Here is a 21,162-nt window from a genome sequence, read left to right on the forward strand (position 1 = left end):
ATTTGCTTTTTCTGAGCGTGGTGAGAGACATGAATCCAGTAGCACTATTAGTGATTTACACTGGCAATAGCAAAACAAAATGTTTTTATTAGAGAAACATGTCGAATATTTTAAATTTGGATTAATATTACGAAATGACATTTAAAAAAAACCCCAAATCTATTTTCCCTGGTTATCATAATGCTGTTTAAATAAACATTTTTTGTTTTACTGGATATTGCTTTGTATTTTTGTTGCAGAGCAGATGTATCTCTGTATTTAGGCAAGTGAAAAATGGAATTATTTTTGCTTGGAACAATCTTCAGTAGGAATTTAATATGCAAAACACCTCCTAGTCTCAAGGGCAATAAAAATTGAATCTTCCCGACTAAAACACTAAAGATCAAATCTTAGTTCCATTTTAACTGATGGCTGATGATTCTTTAGGGCGATTTTTCTCTTTAAAGAATAAGGAAGTAGTAATTTCTTAAGAGTGTGAGCAAATACAAAGGGCAGGCACTGCTTTGAACCACGGAGTGTGCATTTCACGGAAACATTTATGTGCATGTATAAATGGGAAGTAGACTTCCATATTGCGGTTTGCTTTCCTTGGTTGGCGGTATTCAGCTGAAACTGCAACGTGGCCATGATTCTTGTCATTCAACAACAGTGGTGAGCTTTTGACTCCAGAGATCCTTTCTCTGTGATGTCCAGTTATCAGAACAAGGTCCTAATCTGTGACTGGGCCTTCTGCATGGTGTACAAGCCTACAAAAGGACGATAATGTGAAGTATGTCCTATTTTCCTTCATCCTTGCATTTCTTACAATAAACCTGGAAATCTGAGATTGAAGTTTATAACGCAGTGAAGATAATTGTTGCCTTAAGGCTATGGTAAACAAGTCTTGAACTGAGACATGTCTATTATTAGATATAATGATTAAAGTATTGTAGAAAATGCTATTAAATTTACTAATGTAGTAAAAGGTATACTTTGATTTAAGCTTTCATTTAAAATATCCTTATATATTCAGAACTTCCTAGAAATATCTGTAGCTGAATTCTTTTTCAAGCTTTCTATGTCAGAATATCCCTTTCAAAAATTATGTGCAACAAGATCAATTTACTCATTTATGGCTTAATACAGACTGATAATTTTCTCTACTTTGAAAATATGCATTTATATGTGCTTAACAAAACCAGCCCAACAGCCTTGTATAGGAACTGTTTTCTGAGACAGTTGCGTGTATGTAATCTTAAGTCAAAAAAGTGTTCAGAAATAGGCAAAATCTATTTCAATGGGTTATTTTTCCCAGAACAAGTAATTTCAGTGTATGATGTTGTACAGACATATGTTTGAGCTAAATTCCACTGTGAATTTTCATACTTGCATTGTTTTAAATCTAGACCTTTAAAACTATACAGTAAAATAGAGAAATCTTTAATCTTAAAAACATGTATAGATTTGTATCTCATTTTGTCAACAAATGCAAACTGCAAAGCTTATTGTTGCTTTATTTTATGCTGCCTTGAGAGTTTTTTTGTTAGTAATCTTAAGTAGGTTGCTAAACATGTACTTTAATGTATTTGATTATTTCTGAGATAAGTATCAAATTCATACTTTGAATCAGTAAGACTAATCCTGTTGGAAGCCAAAGGGAAACTACTTTGAACTTAAGCCACTTGCTTTATGTTACAACTTCAAGAGAGACAAGGAAGAAAATAGACTTAGAACCTGAGCTGGTAACTGTTGGGCTGAGTCTTAAAAACTGGCTAATCTAAGTATTAATCTTAATTGTAGACATAAATGAGTGACTAAGTAAAAATAAATTAGAGCAAACACCTTAAATGTTAAGGGATATATTGAGCTATGCTAATCCATTAAGTGTAGATTTTAGAGCCATCAGTATTATTTCTCCTACCAAAATATCTGCAGAAAATTAGGCTTTTATGTTAATGTATATCTCAAATATGTTAGAGGGAGATCTGTCTGATCAGATTCCTAGTTACAGAGAATTAAAAATCTTAATTCACAGTTATATTTGTGGCAATACAAATTGCATAAACTTGATATGTTATCATTACCTGCTTCAATAAAACTAGAAGTTCAGCAATATTTGCTTCTGGCTAGTGTGCCCCCTTTTAGCTAGACAGCTGCCTTCAGACAGTAGAATAAATTAATACTGTCCTAATTAAAATTTGTTCCCATGTAAAACAGAAAAAATATACAATCATACTTTAGCCTTATACCAGGCATTTGTATCAAACTTGGTGGACCAGGAATTTAATGAGATGGAAAGTCATATTCCTTACATCTTACATGAAGGGACAGCTGGGTACTTGCAGAAACAATTCAGCATTTTCTCATGCTGTTCTTACTCCGATTTGTTCATATATTCATATATGTGACTACATTGCTCAAAATCATAGAAGAAAAAGTCAGAAGGGAGAAAAGAGAAGAGTTTTTATCTTTTAATCTGGAAGATGAGGGTATAGCAGGATGCAATGGCTGAAAGCTTAAACTAGAAATTAGGCATTTTGGGTTAAGTATTTACAGGATGTTGTGCAGACCAGTCACTCCTGCTTTAACAAATCTCTGCACTACGCTCCTTTGAAATGTGTAATAACTTGGGCGATACTTCTGTTGGCATGCTAGTTGTTTAATATTTTTATACTTAAGAGCCTTGTGGGTTCTGCATCATGGGAATCAATGGTTTATTCACTCATTTAATTATATGCAAGCTGGATGGAGGAAATTTTGTAGCTTGTGTTACTGGATGGTGTTAATAGTCTCACCCTCAGCTCGTGCAAGATGGTGTGATACTCCTTTTCCATTGAACTCTATTGATAGGTAGGACCTGAGCATTGGACCATTTAAACTGAAAAAATTTTTATTTTGTTATAAGTGTAAGGTGTCATTCTCTGGTGGCAAGGCATAAATAGTGTTATGAAAACATATACTGGATAGCAGTATTTTAAACTGAATGATATCTTACCCCTTTAAGGTGGGATGGATATAAAATGCGTTCTGTGTCTTTGAGATGCACTGAGCACAGGGAAACTTGCAAATTTCCTCTAGTAAATCTAGTAAAAAGTTGTTCCTTCTCCTCTGTTCAAATTTAGTTATTGCATCATGAAATGTTAGAAAAACACACACCTTTTAACTTGGGAAAGAGAAAGCTCACACATGAAATCAGTAAGCTAAACAAAAAGTAGTACCCTCTTTGGGTCATAAAAGCCTAAATCAGAAATCCGATGATGCTGGGACGTCCGAGTAAAGATACATGGGCATTTTTCAGTGCCATGTTTCTTCCTTGACCAGCCAGTTCATCACATGCTTAGCTCATCCCTTCCCGCTTGGTCAGCAGTGGTGAGTTTTATAAAGGAGCAGCTTGGATTTCTCAGGGAAATTGTGAGGCCCTCCTGTTAGATCTTTAGATGGGAATGTGCTTTGGAAGAGCAAAGTATGAATACTGAAATGTTACATATAGAGGTACATTAGTGTTCTTGCTTTTCTATAGGTAAGTAAGATTGGCCTCCTCACAGAGGTTAGGTCTTCCCTGTACAGATATTTTATTCTGGATTTGACAGTTTATTACTAGAGTAGCTTTGCCTTCTCTTCTTCCAAGCTAATAAGGAATGTAAATTAAACAGATGAATGAAATATTTTCACAAAGACATAGAAAAAGTTAACAAACCTAAGGTTAGTTATTTTGGCTTTAACAGAAAACATCAGCACTAAAAATACTTGTTTTAGAGCAAAGGGCATGACGGAAGTGTGTTTGTGTGTATGTTTGTGTGTATGTCTTTAAACCTTCTAAAGGTGAGTGCTTAGGAAGCTAAGGGGGGCATGGGACCAGTTCTCTGCTTTCATCTAACACAGAGAAATGGGAGAGGGAGGGCGACAACAGAGCAGGGCAAGGCAGGAGGCAGGGGAGTCCCCTGGGAATCCCTAGCTGAGACATAGTTATCAATAAGTGGCTCCTTTGGTCAAACCACATATTTGAGAGGTTCCCTGGAAAATTTTTTTTAGCATGACTTAGAAATTCACGTGTCCAAACTGCTTTTTATGGTGTTCATGCTGTTGGAAATGTCTTCTTGTGGAAAAAGATTAACAAGGAATATAATTAGTCTCTGAGATAACTGGTCCCTGAAGGGTTTTGACCTGACTTTTCAATCTGTGGTGGAGTTACCATCCTCATCCCGTGTACTCCATCTGCTGGGCATGCTGTCAGGTTAACTTAAAATAGACACCATGTTTATATGAGGCAGCAGCTGGTGGCAACAATATCTTGTGTTTCTGAGTGATTTGCATTGCAAGTGTTCATCTGCATTCATGCTTCTGGAGAACACTTCATCGGCTTCTTTCTTCCTCGACTTAGGGGAGAAATTGGGGAGAAATGTAGTTGTTTGTTTAGAGCCTGGACACTTAGTATTCCTGTCTCCTGGGCCACAGAAATTTCATTTTATGCAATGTTCTTCTACTCAAGTGGTAAAAATTTTCTTGAGGAAATTCTTATTACAAGTTTAATCCTATGAGCATTTAGCAGGTGGAAAAATTGGGAGTGAAAGTGGGTGGAACTTGTAGCTTCCCCAGAAAACACATTAATTGGACAGGAGACGGGTGCTTCTAAGCTTTATGTGACCCAAGAGTTGAGAGTGTTCAGTTTATGAATCAAAACATGAATGAAAAAACCCTTGTTTGAATTAAGGCCTTATTTTCATGAGTGCACCACAAATATTTTTTTAAATGTATTTCTGTGGAACAAATGTGCTTATGACCATAAGTAGTAAGTTTCTGTCTTAAAGCAAATTTTACTATTTTGTAACTATCCAAAATGGGAAGAAATCTTAAACTGTTCCTCCTCCCCCTTCCCCAGCCCGAGGTTAGCCTAAAATTAGTCCTATTTTAAAATAAATGCTGCCTAGTCTATGATTTATTTTTATCTGTCTTCTGGTATCAGTTACATTGTGTTTGCTTCCTACTTTTTAAGCATTTCTGAGGACTGGAAATGTTTGTTTTCATGCTCAGAATTTAAATGTGCTGAATAGTGTTGGTAGATAACAGTTTGCCACTGTTACTGCCAAGATCATGGTGGCTTTACAGCCATGTAATCAATTAAATTAATGGTGTGACAATCCAGGAGCTCCTGTTCTTCACAGTACTATCTGAAATGTCAAAGAGCAGTTACTGTAGAGATCTCTGAGCAGCTCCTCCACAGACAGAACTCACAGGGAATTCCCATCATCCTGAGTTTTGTCTGTAGCGTAGGCTACTTTTGAAACTGAAAATTGCACAAGTATCGTTCTCCTCTTTCCTCTGGTAAATTTATGATTTCTGGTTTAAGACTGGCATGAGCTACTTCTTGGAAACTTAAGATTTAAAGATAGTTTCCTCACTCGCTCAGTTTTGTTTCCTTCCTCAATCTGTTTTGTTTCTTTTTATGTGTTTGTCTTCAGACATAGGTGTTTTGTCAATGTCTTATATCTCGTCCTTTTAAAAGCCTTTAAAACTTGTGCTCTGAATAAGGATTGCAAAAACATTCAATTAAACAGGATTCAGGTTGATTTGTATGGATTGTATGTTCTTTCATATAAATTGCCAGAAATAAGAAACCTTATTAGGAAGGGTTTTTTCCTTTTCTGTGTGTTTAATGCACAAGTTGCTTTGTTAACCACCTTAACTCCAGCTAAACCTACCCTCTGAACTCGGAGAGTGACAACGTGACCAGCTACATCTGTGTAGTCCCTTTTAAGGAGCTGGGTTTGGGACTGAGCGAAGAGCAGGTCTCTGAAGAGGAGGCACACAATCTCACCGATGGCTTCAGCTTGCCTGCACTCAAGGTAACCTTTCCTAGAAGGATATGTGCATCCATGCAGGCTCCTCAGGAAAATCTCATTGAGTTGTCATGAAGCCCAGTGGCTCGTACATAGCAGCCCGTCGTAGTAACGCGGTCAGCTGAGGGTGAGATGTAATCAGTCTTATATCATGTCTTTCTACATTTATTGGCATTTAAGTGATTTCTTCTTGCATGTAGTTGAAGAGAAGTTGCACAAGACAATGTGAGGATTTTTTTCTGCAAATCACATAAATTCAAGTCAGCATTTTATAATTAGCTTGATCAATCTCCTTCTAAAACACAATCTTTTGCTCTTTGATTTCATTTGATCCTAGCTGAGCAAAGTCATTTCCAGATTTGTATTTATGTCTTTTTTAGCTAATCTCTTGACTTGAATAAAAAAGATAGACATCCAAAGATATAAATTAGTTGTAATTGCCGAAGGGAATAGCTGCATTTAGTTACACTGCAGAGTAGAACTCATAGGCTTGGACCCCTGCTGCCATGAAACAGTTTGCTGCTTTGATCTTTGAAAAACATTTAACTGAACAGAATGACAACTATATAATGGCCTTTTTATCTATTTTGTTTTGAGATGTTAAGTATGTTTAATTTGCGTGAGTAAATGTTTGCTGTTGTAAAGAAGATGTAATTTGAATGCAAGCCTTCTACACTGTAGCAGTTCTCTGCCGAGGCAGTTCCCTTGTAATTTTTTTTTTCAAAATGGAAAATTCCGTTATTGTGTGACTTCTGTGTTTTTATGGGGTTGGCTCATGTTGCGTTTTATTCACTTAATTCCTAGACCTTGACTTCTTTTGTTCTGACAGTAAATGTTACCAGTAATAGTGGTTGCTAAGCTTTGAGGCTTTGTCTAATTAGTTGTAAGCTAAGAGCTATACAGATGTAAGCTTTTGGGATTTTTTTCTTGCCTTTTCATTAGCTGAAGTTCTAATTGCAACCATGCAAGCCCACTTATTTACCCACTTCTTTTTAAGCACAAGAAGCCAGAGTTGTGCAAGCTTGTAAGCTAAGTCTTTGTTTACCTGCAATTTGCAGTAATTTAACTGAAATCTGTTTTAGTTAAACTGGTTGGGATGCTCTCTGGGTAAAGTTAAGCTCACAACTAGTAAATCTCAGTTTACCTTAACTGGAAACAGACAGTGATGTAGGCTGGGTGTGGTGTAGTTGAACCAAGCTGAATTAACATAGATCAGTCCTAAGCAGATTCCTGCTTAGATAACAAAATAGATATACTTAGATAACCTTGGGACATACTCGTGTTGCGAGCCCTACATTTATATACAATCCTCTTTGGTTTGTTTTTTTTAAATTTGAAGGAACTTGCCATTATATTAAAATGCAGGTAGAATACAGACACATATCCAGATTTAGTTAATACATTAATTTTCATTCAAGCCCCTGTCTAGCCCATGTAACAAATGTAGCCTACATGTTTTGGATACATTGTCCTTGAACTAAACCAGTTTAAAGAGTGAAAATTTTTGGCTTGAAAATAAATACTGATCTAAGCTGAGAAGAACCAGTTGGATGTTTTGGGTGAAGTTTAAATGCCAGTAAAAATCATCAAAACTCATTGGCAGAGCAAGCAATTTGCAACCTGAAATAGATTTGGAATTTTCTTTTCTCTCATCATTATGCCTTTTTTCAGGTAGGTTTTGGATTATTACTGTCAATTCCTGAAGTTCACTACTTTTGTGTGCTACTTTTTCATTGCTTTTTGCTTATGTCTAGTGGAAGGGATTGGTCTTCTTTTGTGTTTATTACAGCACAAGCTCTTGACTTTCTGGCCAGGGCACCACACCTTCAGGGACACTTGGGTGATTGCTGCCCATTTGTTTGCTTTTTGTTTTAGCACCCAGCCAAATCACCGTTTTGCATGTGTGCTGCAAATTTCATATAATTCTGTGTTCTTGCTTCTCATAACCATCTTTTTTAAATTGAGCTTTTTTTTTTTCTTTTGGAATATTTTATCACTTTGCTGATGGACACGTATGAGATGTTTTGCTTCTGCTTGTTCGCACACTGGAAAAAAAATGTTACTTGTCCATAGTAGTATGAGCACAAATATATAAATATATTATTACAAATCCTTTATATCCAAAATCTCAAAACAAGTAAATTGTTAGTCCTGCTCTGTAGCTGAAGGAGGCAGAAAAAAGCATTATGAGTAATTACTTTGTCTTCCTCAGTCTGGAATGCTTGAGAACAGATTTCAGACTACACCTCATACTCACCCACAGTTGATTCCTTTTAATAAGGACCAGTATTGCAGAGAGAAGTGTCATAACCTTTCCTTTTCATTTTAGAAATATAAGGTGCTACTGTTCTGTCGTGGTCTACTGAGCCAACAGTCTTCTCTAAACTAAGAAAACAGTTCTTTTCATTTCATTGGAAGTGGAAGTTCTTGAGAAATCGAAATTGTGGGTTTCCTTGCTCCCAGATGGACTGACTTCTTTTGTACCATATATAACATTGTCAATCGATTCATTTCTTACAAGTCTTTCCTCCTTAGTGACATTGGTGAAGTTTCTCACTTCAGCTGAAAAAAAAGTCAAGTTAGCAGTTCAGCTTTCTTCAGATGTGGAATGTTTTTTATTGAACTGCAGTACAATTAGACTTGTGCTTCAAGGTTTGATGTGGGGCAATGCAGTACTTAGTTGATCACAGAAATGATAGCCTGGCATTATAAAGAAAAAAAGTCTTTGCTGCCACTGGAATTTTGGCAGTCCTTTATGAGCTGTAGGGTATGTGGAGATTATAGCAAATAATGAGACTGCCTGATGAGAATATGAGGTTTTAGGCCTCTGACAGCCTGCTGAGCAAAATTGCATACCATGTCCTTCATCGAAGAATTAACAGTCACCTAAGGTTCACAAGATCTGAAACTCACATGGGCTGGTATACCCTTTGTCATAGTTTAACCCCAGCCGGCAGCTGAGCACCACACAGTCACTCACTCACTCCCCCCCTGGCAGGATGGGGGAGAAAATTGGAAGAGTAACAGTGAGAAAACTCCTGAGTTGAGATAAAGACAGTTTAATAGGTAAAGCAAAAGCCGCGCACACAAGCAAAGCAAGACAAGGAATTCATTCACCACTCCCCATGGGCAGGCAGGTGTTCAGCCATCCCCAGGAAAGCTGGGCACCATTACTTGAAAAGACAAATGCCATCACTCAGAATGTCCCCCACTTCCTTCTTCTTCCCCCAGCTTTATATGCTGAGCATGACATCATATGGTATGGGATATTCCTTTGGTCAACTGGGGTCAGCTGTCCTGGCTGTGTCCCCTCCCAGCCTCTTGTGCAACCCCAGCCTACTTGCTGGTGGGGTGGGGTGAGGAGCAGAAAAGGCTCTGTGTAAGTGCTGCTCAGCAGTAAGGAAAACATCCCTGTGTTATCAGCGCTGTTTTCAGCACAAATCCAAAGCACAGCCCCATACTAGCTACTATTAAAAAAAATTAACTCTACCCCAGCCAAAACCAGCACACCCTTCAAAAACATTCAGTGGATTGCCTCAGTTTTTCAGAGTTCTGTGGCTGGCCGAGGAATGTTTTCTGTTGATGTATCTGTACGTTTACTTTGGAAGCTGGCTGTCTTCCCAGGTGCACAGAGCTAACCCTACCCTGTTTTGCAGGTCCTCTTTCAGCTCTGGGTAGGGCAGAGCTCAGAATTCTTCAGGAGGCTGGTGTTGCTCCTCTCCCCAGCCAACGCGTCCCCCAAGCCCTTGGTCTCCGCCGAACGGCTGCCTCATCATATCTTGTCTGATGTGACTCAAGGCCTACCTCATACACATGCTGCCTGCTTAGAGGAGCTTAAGCGAAGCTATGAGTTTTATCGGTACTTTGAAACTCAGCATCAGTCGGGTTTTGAACGGCCAGCCAGAACAAAGCAGAAGTCAAGAGAGCTGAACAGTCTTCAGACAGCGGTACGCAGCTTGCAGCTTCATCTCAAGGCACTGCTCAATGAGTAAGTTTACACATGAGTTAAGAGAATATGCCTGTAGGAAGGCGGCTTCAGACTTCTTGAGTTCTTTGGGTTGTCAGCTTGTGTCCCAGATTAAAAGCAAAAAAGGCAGGTACGTATAGTCATTGCAGTCATAGGCACATGTTCATTTAGTATGGGGTCAAAGATCCTTGGTTCAATATGGAATCTGATATTGTTTCCCGGTTATTCTTTAAGTATCTGGTGAAAATTCAAAGCTAAGCAGTGCATTAAGATCTTGCCTAGCTTTTGTCACTCCCTTGGAAAAAATCATTGATTTTGCAACATACCAAATGCTTTATAAGAAAGTTTAGCTCATAGTAACTACCTAGTAAATATTTTTAAAGATCCGTTACTGCCTTGGTGAAATATTTGAAACTGTCTTACTCCTTCAATCTTACATATAAGAATTACTATAATGAATGCAGGTGAGCAATGTATCTTGATGTGGAGAAAAGGATCTTATTTTTAAAATTTTGGGGCATCTTTGAGGAGTTGGCTGAATTAGATTCTTAAAACTTGAAGAAAATCACAGGATATTAAATGAAAAACTTGAAGGAATGGTGAAGTCAAATATTTATCGTTACTTATTTCTGTTCATCTCCTTATCACTTAGGGTAATAATTCTTGAGGATGAACTTGAAAAACTTGTTAGCACTAAGGAGACACCTGAGTTGACAACAGAAGCCCATCAGGTTCTGGAACAAAAACTAAAGTTTATTCAGCCTCATATCCAGGCAAGCAACAGCTGCTGGGAAGAAGCCATTTCTCAGGTGGAAAAAATGAGTGGAAGAAACCCAAATAAAAAAGGTAAATGTGACAGATTAATTTAGCAACTAATGGGATACACTTTAGAGATGGAACGGTCAAATGTGTCAAAGGCAGCATTTAGCCCATGTATCAATTTTAGCTGAAGAAGGTCTTACAGTCATGAATTTTGAAAAACTATATACATGTGTCAGGCTTTTTTATTGTGATGACCTTGAAGCTTTTGTTTCAGCAAAAAGTGTAAACATGTTAACTCAGTCTGTTAGACATGTGGATTCAGACTCTTACATTCCCAGGTGTAGACTGATAGTGGCTTTTTGCCTTTGATTGGTGAATCACATGTGAAGGGGTAGGATTTTGATGAGTCATCCCTGAGATTTTCATTTATTTACTGCATAAAAATTACATAGTTAATTGAAATGACAATGGCGTTGTCATGAAACTTTCTTGACAATGACATTTCCTGGAACATTTTAAATTGTAGAGGATGTATTGAGCATATAATACCCATTTACCTGCTCTCTCAGAGAGAATGAGCTAATCTTCTGTGTGCTTAAAAGTCATACTGAGCAGCATTTCCCAAAGTTTTGCCTTCTGTCCCTCTCCTTAGTGACCTGTACTGCCCTTGCTGTTCTTGTGAATGTCAACTAGCTTAAATAATGGAAGTGAACTTAGGTTCTTCTGACATGGAGTTGAACCTATAATTTCTAATCTTTCTTTTTTTCCAGGAGCTTTTTTAGTGTCCTAGGAAGGCACAGCCTAGCATCTGAGTAATGCTGGTAATGGAGACTCCATTAGAAAATTATGACTTGGGGTATCAGCAAGTTACCTACAGAAATCCAAAACTGTAGTGAGCTAGGCTCTTAATGATATATGGGTGGGATATCCGGTAGATGGATGAATATTGCTGTGGGCCTAGAGGCATGCAAGCTAACCTCGTTCATGCTTATATCAGAACTGGGAGCACTGGGAGGCCTAATGCGGGCTCCCCACAGGTCCAGACACTATAACCAAATTTGTGTGTACTGTGATAGCAGTCTTACAGCTTCCCTCTCAGTGCTGCATAAAATAACCTATGAGGATATTAGATGTAGTCTGATACATTTGCATGTGCCAGCCTGTTGTGTTTTGTTGATGTCCTCCACAACCAGCAGTTCCACTGATCTTTTTTTCCCCTTTCCTTAAATGTTCTTTCTAGAGTGCACGCCAGTATTTTTAGTTACTTTAGTTTTATTTTTACTTCATGTATAAATTTCACAGCAGGCACTTTTATTGAAACTTGCTTCCTTTTAAAGTTCAGTACAAAAATAACCGAGTGTGTGATCTAGAAGGGATTGTGTGGGAAATAAAAAAATAATTCACTTTCACTTTTGCCCAGTGACTTTCCTGGAAATGTGCTGGGGTTGAATCTCTATTTTGCAACAAGGTTACTGAATTACTCCACAGAAGCTACTTTTAAATTATGTTGGTCATTGAAAACTATTTTTATCTGACTACGTTTGACTTTCTTGATGTATTTCTATGCAGTCCAGCTTCTGTGAGTTGACCTTTTCAAGCTGTGCGTGAAATCAAGTCTAATTCTTCTGTCTTTCTACAAATGTTAACAGCTGGTCTGTCAGTCATGATTATGTGAATTACTTCATTAAATTATCTCGGGGTTTTTTCAATGCTTCCTGAAAGCTTTTTGGAAGAGGATACCTTCCTGCTGAAATAATAGAGCAGCTAAGCACATCTTTCGTCTTTATGAACCATTACCCAAAACCAAATGAATCTTTTGACAAGAGCTGTAGTGGGGACCCCGTGGTAGTAGAACATTGTGTCGAAGTGGATGCCCAACACTTTTGCTGCAATAGATTTTTAGTTCAACTAACTAGTTCAACCAGTAGAGCAGTGGGAATACCGTTTTCAACGTCAGTTATGAACACTGTTGAAGAGGGAGCTGTTTCTGATGGCTTAGACCCAGTTTTGAGAGGAAATCTTTCATTACACAAAAACCGTATGTATTTGTTAAATATTTTTAGCAGTATCTCATAATCCTACTTAGTATTTAAACAAAATAAGTCTTTTTTGCTTCTTCATCTATAAATACAAAATGTATCCAGTATTTAAATTTATTGTTTGTTTGTGTTTCATTCTTACCATGTTTCTATACTGAGCAAAAATGTATCTTTGCTTGTCCTTCTTGGTTCCTACTGCTCTCGCACAGGAACGTTTCCTTCCATGAGAAGTAGAAGCCAGCTCTGCAGTTGCAGCAGCAAAGGGCCCACGTTGCTCCGCGGGGAGGAAGAAACTGGGAACTCCTTGGTCCGTCCAGCATCAGAGTGCTGTTGTTGAACCAGGAGTTGAAAGTTTCCAACCACTAAGGAGCTGTCTGGAACTGTGGGCTATCCTAGTTGTGGCATCCTACGTAGCTAGCTGCCTGTCACTTACTTTCAGAGCAGTTTTGCATACCTTTAATTGATTTCTGTATAAACAGATGAGGCTCCTTCAGCAAGCACTGCATGCTTCTTGCCCTAAGTCAGTCTGCACCAAAGCAGGTTTCTTACAGCTCATGTTAAATAGTTCATTGTGTCAAACTCTGTCAAAGCAAAGCCTTTAAGTCTAACTGATTGAACATCAGTTGATTCACTGGTGTATTTCTAGAACCAGTGCCGTTAGTCGCTGATCCTGTCAGATACAGAACAGAGCCTGAGAGCAAGGGGGGCTTTAGCACCTTGAGGGGAATTCGCCTCCACTTAAATTCATTAGGTAATGACAGACTTATCTATCATTGATCTACGTGTAGATCTTTCTCATTTCCAACATGATTGATTCTAGACTTTCAGCTGTCTTCTCTTTATTCTTTCACCTTTTTTCATCACTAATAAAACTGATTTACCACTTAAGGCCTTGACAATTTAAGCATGTAGTAATCTGCTGCTAATTTTACAGAATGAAATACGCTTTATGGCTAGTTACAATCTTGTTTTAATGATCTTTGAAATAATACCCCTCAAACTGTTTAAATTCCATCCTTTTTCCTTTTAAACTGTCTCTATCTTTGCAAATGTATACAACTTTTTTAGACGTTTATAAGAGCAAGGCCATAATACTCTGCTGCAAGCTTCTGGATCTTGCAGTCCTTTGATCCACTGGAGAGGAACTAAAGCAGCAGCAGTTTTAAACACTGTGAATTCATAATCTTGAAGCATATCCTTAGCAATGGCATCATCCCATAGAGGTGGCAAACAGAACGGACTGTACATACTAGAGCAGCTGGTTTTCTCTGATTTGGGAAGGCAAGCTTTTAATTGGTAACTTCCATATACTCTTCCAAATGTATCTTCATACCTTCAGGAACATATTTCTATTGTTGCTGTCATTATTATTATTAAAATGTTTTTATTACAAGGCAGAGTTATACAATGGACAAGGGGGCTTGATAGTTATAAAATAAATATCGCATGTCACTTTTCCACTTACTTCAAATTTCAGTACATGCTTCACCTTTCTTTTAAACTTTGCATTTAGATATTTCCGGAATGTCAAATCTCAAGCTCAGCCAGCTAGGGAATTACATACTTTCCTTGTTTGCAAAAGCAGGTAACTGAGCAGCACTAAAATTGTCATTAATGTGAACTACCTCCTTTCAGAATACCATCCCTAAGTATTCAACATATAGATTAGAAACTGAAAATAGGGATAGGTGGGGCTTGGTGGGGTCATCTAGCCCATTTCCCTTCTCAAGGGTAAATCAGTGTTTGTGAGTAAATGTTGTTTACCTGTTCCTAAAACCCTCTCTTTAGAGACATTTTACAGTATTTCCAGGCATCTTTTCTAGCATTTAGCTCCATTACCAGTAGAAAGTTATTACTGAATATATCTCTTGCTGCAATTTAAAAGCAATACTTTTGATCCGCCCACAATGGAAATCCATTTCCTCTTTATAGCTCTTACATTTTTGAAGACACTTAATATGTTTCTTTCTATCTTCTCTACATGACTCTCTATCCTTCAAGTCTTCCCTGATGACTATACTTTATTTAGTCCTCTGATAATTTCCACCGTTTTCCTCTGGACTTCCTCTACTAGGTCCACAATATTACGGAATGAAGGAGCCTGAGACTGGGCTCTGTGTTCCATCCACAGACTGATCAGTGCTAGAGTAGAAATGTAATTTCAGGTGTCTAACAGTCACTGCTGTTGTTTATATGTACTAGTATGTAGGTTGGCTTTTTGCTTGCAGCAGGGTATAGCTGACTGCTAGGTTCCTCACACCTTTTTCTCAGTGGTGCTGCCTAGTCAGTTGTCATATATTTGTGCATTTGACTATTCCAAAGCACAAAAATTTGCAGCCACTGTCACCAAACTGCTGCATCTGAAATCCAGTTCTTCCTGGGCTGTATCTCTGATTTTCCAGTTTTATTTTCGATTCCAATTGTGCCCTTCGGTATCCTTCCAGATTATCCTAATGTCAGCAGATTTAATGAGCTGAAACACATTTCTTTCACCCATTGGAAATATCAAAGAGTATTGGACTTGAGACAAATCCTCGCTCAATATATTGTTCCTGTCTGAAAATGGTAACTACGCCCTTGATTATCCAAGAGACTGTTCTATGCACCTAATAGCAACTTCTCCTGACCTATGCATTTTGCTTATGAGTATGTCATGACAGCATGTCAAAAGCCATGCTGAAAACAAAATGCAGAACGTCTTTGGCTTCTTTCTATTCGTAAGACCTGTTACTGCACTGGAAAATGAAATTGGAGTGCTTTGACATCTTCTTTTCGCAACAAGCTCACACTGGCTGTCACTTATTTCCTTGCTACCTTCCAAATAGCTTCCTGTAAATTTTGCTTGATTATTTCTTCTAATATTTTCCAATGATTTGAAGCTGATTAGCCTGTAATTTTACTATTTTACTTCTCTTTTTAAACTTGGGCACCAAGTCTTTTCTGGTTTTACCAATTTTTCTTGCCATCTGCAGGTTTTCAAAGTCTATAAAAATTTGAGGTTTGTTAATTGAAGTATTTCAAGATGAGTTTCATCAGGCCCAGCTTATATCAAAATAGCTAAGTTATTTAAGTGCTCTCTAACATAGTGTTTCAATGTTTTCTAACCAGCCTTCTCACCATTTTTTTTTGTGTATGCCAATCCTGCCTAATGAAAATGCCTGGACCCTGTCTGAGTGAGTCAAAAACATCATTCAACACCCAATCTTTTTCTTTTTTTTTTAATCCCTTTTCTTCTTTCCCCCTAAAGGCAAACTTGAAGTTTCCTGTGACAACCTACAGCGTACTACAGTATCTTTAACACAGCCTGCCATATACATAGAAAACAAAGATCCAATCCCTGAAGAGCAGGTAAAAAAAAAAAGGACCATTTAAAATAATAATTGAGGCTTGTTTGCTGTATCCATTCCTTTTTCAGTTGCTTGTGCAGTGACCTTCTTGTCTTGCCAAGACAGACAAAGTAGGTAGCCAATGCCATTTCATAATTGGACTTATAAAAAAAAAATGTATATTCCTTTTGCTCTTCCATGGGGAGGTATTCCTCATCCTGGAATAAAAGAGCACTAGCATTCACTTCTTCTCATATCTATCATTAGAAATAAGTGACAAAAGGAGAGCAGCAACACAGTCAGAGTAATATAGAAAAAATGTGAATTGCTAAAAGGCAGTATATAGAGTCCTACTTGTGTATTGTTAGATGAACTGACACAGCTACAAAAGTGAGAAGCTCCAGAACAAACCAGCCTGTCTTCAGTTTGAGTAATCTCTGCATTTTTGGATACTTAAAACAGACTGTGATATTGAACAGTTTTGTGTGGTTTGGGGAATTCGTGTGTGATGGTGGGGCTGTCTTGAAGAGAGGTGGCCTCCTCCATCCCAGAACTGAGCGGCAGATGCATTCTGAAAGCAGACTGGACACCCATGCTCTGCTCTGTCCCTCCCTCACCTTCTCCCCAGCCTACCCCACATGTATTTTTCTTTAGATTTTTTTTCCATATCAAAGAACTGGGGCTGATAACTTTACTGGCTGTTAAAACAGAAATGGAGCTGTTTTTTTCATGCTTGTAAGCCAATATAGTTAAAATTGGAGGAGGAGCTTGCTTTTCTCAACATCCTCTTAATAAGGATTTACATACTTTGAATTAGCAAGATGCCTGGCTGAGGAAGAAATGCTTATGGAGCAAATTAAAAAAAAAAAAAACCCAAAAAACCAAAAAAACAAAAAACGAAACCTGCATTGGCATTGCTTATTTCCACCTGTGATTATGGGGAAATGGACTTCCATTTTCAAGGTATATCACTTGATTGTACTTGTGTCTGAAAGTAAATCAGGTGACTGCAATAATGCTGACTTTCAATGAGCAGACTTGATCTAAAAGTATACAAATATAAGTGAGAGCAGTGTCAGATCCACTGGCGTTGCTCAAACAGGGCTCCATCCTATTACTGTGGTTGGTTTGTGTTGAGATCACTTGGTCATAGGACAGGGTCTATACTGGCAGTGAAGATCAAATTTTTTTTTCTTTCTTTCTTTTTTTCTTTAGGAATTGGAAGCATATGTTGATTATTCAGATACGGAGAATGAATACAAAAGGGAAGATTTTTACTGCTTTTCCCAGGAAGAAAGAGAGAGACAAGAACGAGAGAGACAGGAATCTAAGAGGGTGTTACAAGAATTGAAATCTGTACTGGGATTTAAAGCTTCAGAAATAGAAAGACAGAAATGGAAACAGCTGCTATTCAGCGACCATGGTAAGCATTGCTTTTGAAAATTAATTCCTTTCTAAGAAAGGGTAGGTGTCTGTTTGCCATCAACTCCTGACTATGTTAGAATTCAGACAGTGCTTAGCTACAGTAGTGTCTTTGATAGAGCTGTGTGGCCTTAGTTTGCTATTCCATCTCTTTATATTACTTGTAGCAATCATTTTACTATATATTGAAAAGAACTCAGAGAAATGGGAATTTGGCTCTAAATAAAATATTGAGCTAAAATATTAAACACACAAAATATTAAGACAGCATAAAGAGAACTGTCAGGCTATAAACCACGCAAACTGAACTGACTTTCTTTCATGGCTTTCCAGTAAATCCCAGACTTCCAAAAATATATAGGTTAAAGCAAAGAGCTAGACTTTGAAATATTAAAGGCTCATAAAAGAGTAAGACTGGCTTTTGTTTCCATGAGAGAGTGAGTATACAGAATATGTTTTTAAAAAAACTAACAAGAAGAGTTCTTCCAAACTAGCCTTTACTAACTCTGAGGACTGCTGGGTAGCTCCATCCACTTACACATGAAGGCAGGAATATGAAAATTTCTTTTGCCTCAACAAGACAGTCTGTCGCTATTCCAGCAATAAGACTGGATACAACTTGATTCCTTTCACAGCTTGAGTTATTTGATTTATTATCTTTAAAATTGGCAGTAGTTTTTTCCTTTTCCCCTTCTTTTTCCCATTTTCATTCCTTCCTCTTAAAGACAGGATAGGAAAAGCCCTCTAAAAAACTTGATGTTCTGTGTTATGAAAAACAACCCTCAAGTCTGGCAACATATTCAAGGATTCTACCTCTGCCAGGGTCTACCAGAAAAAAAGACCACGGATTGCATCTTTCAATAATTTAGTGGGAACACACAGTAACAGACCATACCTATTTATGAGACTGTTTCTTTTGACATCAAACACACAAAAATATCTGTTCTTCACAACCTTCTTCTTTATGTCCATTTAGCTACAACTATGGTAAAAGAAATCACTTGGCCATTGGTATTGACTTCTCTTCTAGTTGAGTTAAAAAAAACTAAGGCATCAGATTACATCAGAGTCTGCTCAAGAGTAGGATTTCCGTATTATCCTTCTGGTGTTAGATGCAACACCACACAACTCTTCACCTAAATCTCTTCAAGTCTTCCTTTCCCCCATGTTGAAAGGAGAAGGAAAGAATCCTACCTCCAGTTCAAGTCTTGACAGATCTGGTGGCCGCTGCAGAAAGAGTTCTTGTCAGGAGAGCTTGCAGAGGATGTTTCCTTATCTAGGTTAGCACCTGTCCGCATCTGGATATCCTCAGGTCATTCGTGGCCATAGCTGGAAAGAGTCAGCTGACTCCTGTAGTCTTCAGTGACTGTTCACCTGAAAGCCTTTGTGGCTCATGTTGGTTCTGCTTCTCTCCATGTATAGGTATTACATTGGCTTAGGACTAGAGACTCAGTGGTGGGGAGGGAGGAAAGTGTGATTTCCTCCAGCTGCCTGGGACTAATCATTGATTACTTCCATCCTGTACAAAACTGGAAAACATGAGGGCGGTTCATTAAAGTAATTAATATTGTCTCCTTTTGGCTCAGAGACTGCGTGTGTCTAATCTGAAAGACTGATATGGATGGCAGACTTAACATCTTCTACTAGTTTTTAGGGAATTTCTTCATTATTTCTTCAAAAGAAACACAAGTCAGTAAAATATGACATAATGGACCCTGGCATATTACTGCTGCAGACTTTTATTTATCCATATGCATGAGTCATTCCTTAAAGAAACATTTTTGAGAGCTGTGCTTTCCACATTTGTGGCGTGTTTTATCTTGAGGATTTAAACACAGAAGGGTTCGTATTCTTGTCTCCATTGGCCCAAGCCAATAGATGGCCATGATACCACACTTTTCCATAGCCCTCTTAAATCTTGCTTTTACAGGACAATCATATTCCAGAAATCCTGTGTTCCCCTCACTTGTGATTATTGTGAACAAAGATCCTGAAATATTCAAAGGCGTTAATCCCGTTAGTCAAGGCACCCAGCAAGCCATTATGATTTGTTAGGTTTTTTGGTTCGTTGAAGGAGGGGCTGGTGAGGTCAGCTCCAAACAAGCTGATATGTCTACAGAACAGAGCATGAAGTTGACTGGAGCTGATAGGATGGATTCCAGAAGAAAAACATCATCTCAGCAGAGCACCAGACTGAGGCAAATTTGCCCCGGCCCAGCACCAGGGTACCACTGCTTACAGTCTGGGCTGTAAGTAACTGCTGGGAGCGTAGGTGAGCTTATATTTTTGGTCCTTTGACATCCTGTTGAGCCAGTAAAATGGAAGTGCTTTTGAAAAGGTCTGTGAAGTTGGTAGTGGCTTTGTTTTCACTTGGCAAACATTGTAAAACAACTTTCTTCTGGTGCAAAATCACTTCTAGCCTTTCCCCTACCATCTCCCCCCCCAAAAAGTTCATTCTGTCAGTGGTTGCATTGTACCCAGCTGTTTCCCCTTCTCCCACTTTGTCCATACAACAGTTCTTATACAGTTCTTTCTCAGGTTTGGAAAGCTACACTCTGAGAATTAATGAATTCCACCTTGCTTATTAACTAATCAACTCAGCAAATTGCCCAGCTACCAGTTTCAAGTATCTTTTTATTTTTTTGAGAAATTTTGGCTTTGGAAGTATTCTTTGGAGGAAGTAGGCAACAAATGATAGGATTACTGTGCATATTCCTGCCTCTTCAAGCAAATGGGCAGAAATAAGCAGCAACATGTTTTTTACAGGATGGGGAAAGAACTACCCCGTGAACAATTGAGATGAGTCTGGTGCAGTGCTCCTTTAGTATATAAGGTTTTAAAACAAACAATACGATACAAATTCAAATCCACAGTCTTTTAGTGTGCTAATGACAATAATTATCAATGTGACAACCGTAATGATGCGCCTGCCTTCGGCTAGCTAAAGTAAATGTTACTGAAATAGGATGCGATGGAAAAATCCTAATACCGTAAATTTTGTTTCCCGTGAAAAGTTTGTGTATTTCCCAGAGTTATTTTCATCTCTGCTTACAGGGGTAAAGTCAGAATGGAATTAGAAAGGGAAATGCTACTTGGGAATCTGCTGTTGCCGCTATCATTTATGTTCGTGCTGCTACTCTAATGGAGCTACTGCAGTTTAGGGAATCTGTTACTTGGAAATGGACATTCTATCGTTTTCTTAAAAAGAAAGACGTCTGTTCTTCAAGAAGTGATTGTACCGAGTTATACTAACCCTTAACACTGGGAGGAGAGACTTCTTGGCAAGCATCCCGTTGCTGGCAATGGGACTCGCTGCTGCTACTAACTTCAAGAGAGGCTAAATTAAACCACACTTTATTTGTGAGGACACCTTACCTGACTGTATGAATACGTGTTGTATTTATATGTTGTGGTGTATGAGATCAGATACTGCCTATAAGGACTTTTTCATGTACCAGCTGTCTTTATTGGATTAGGTAAACTGTTATTTAAAATGAAGACAGTTCAAATCTGTATACAGTGCAGTAGTTTCACTTGTTTTTTACTTTAACATTGAATGCATCGTCTGTGTTTGATGCCGGTTTTAAACATCATCAATTTTGTGCTGTCTCTTTATGTCACAGATTTTAAGAAGTAGTTACAACAAGTAGCTATCACATTTCACTTCAGCTTTGTCATTAGAAAACACTGTTTTATTTGAAGTTTTGTTTGATTGTGGGTTTTGTTTCTGTTGTTTTGGGTTTTTTTTAAGCCATTTTGACCCTTACAATCTTGCGTTGACACAAATAAATTATTTATATATAGCAGCTTGCTTTTAGTTATCATTTAAT

The 21,162-nt window shown here is 38.0% G+C and overlaps 2 protein-coding genes across 7 annotated transcripts in view; one reads left to right on the forward strand and one right to left on the reverse strand.

Annotated features, from left to right (window-relative positions):
* Positions 1–21,162, forward strand: part of VEZT (vezatin, adherens junctions transmembrane protein) — a 66,956-nt gene that overhangs the window by 38,945 nt on the left and 6,849 nt on the right. For 3 of the 6 annotated variants that reach the window (XM_054832583.1, XM_054832675.1, XM_054833026.1), the window contains 5 exons: positions 5,675–5,822; positions 9,473–9,804; positions 10,436–10,629; positions 15,832–15,932; positions 17,126–17,333. In XM_054832583.1, coding sequence (XP_054688558.1) covers positions 5,675–5,822; positions 9,473–9,804; positions 10,436–10,629; positions 15,832–15,932; positions 17,126–17,333 — 983 coding nt within the window. Of the gene's footprint in view, positions 1–5,674; positions 5,823–9,472; positions 9,805–10,435; positions 10,630–15,831; positions 15,933–17,125; positions 17,334–19,451; positions 19,605–20,386; position 21,162 lie in introns of those variants that run through there. The other 3 variants (XM_054832763.1, XM_054832929.1, XM_054832852.1) reach the window with 3 other exon arrangements.
* LOC129209155 (uncharacterized protein C3orf20-like) overlaps positions 8,252–21,162 on the reverse strand; it is a 68,078-nt gene continuing 55,167 nt past the window's right edge. Inside the window, exon 14 of the mRNA XM_054833253.1 lies at positions 8,252–8,378. Within this exon, the coding sequence (XP_054689228.1) occupies positions 8,375–8,378 (4 nt within the window). The 3' untranslated portion in view covers positions 8,252–8,374. The remainder of the gene's footprint in view (positions 8,379–21,162) is intronic.

This window comes from Grus americana, chromosome 1 (genome assembly GCF_028858705.1).
Source record: "Grus americana isolate bGruAme1 chromosome 1, bGruAme1.mat, whole genome shotgun sequence".
Classification (NCBI taxonomy): domain Eukaryota; kingdom Metazoa; phylum Chordata; class Aves; order Gruiformes; family Gruidae; genus Grus; species Grus americana.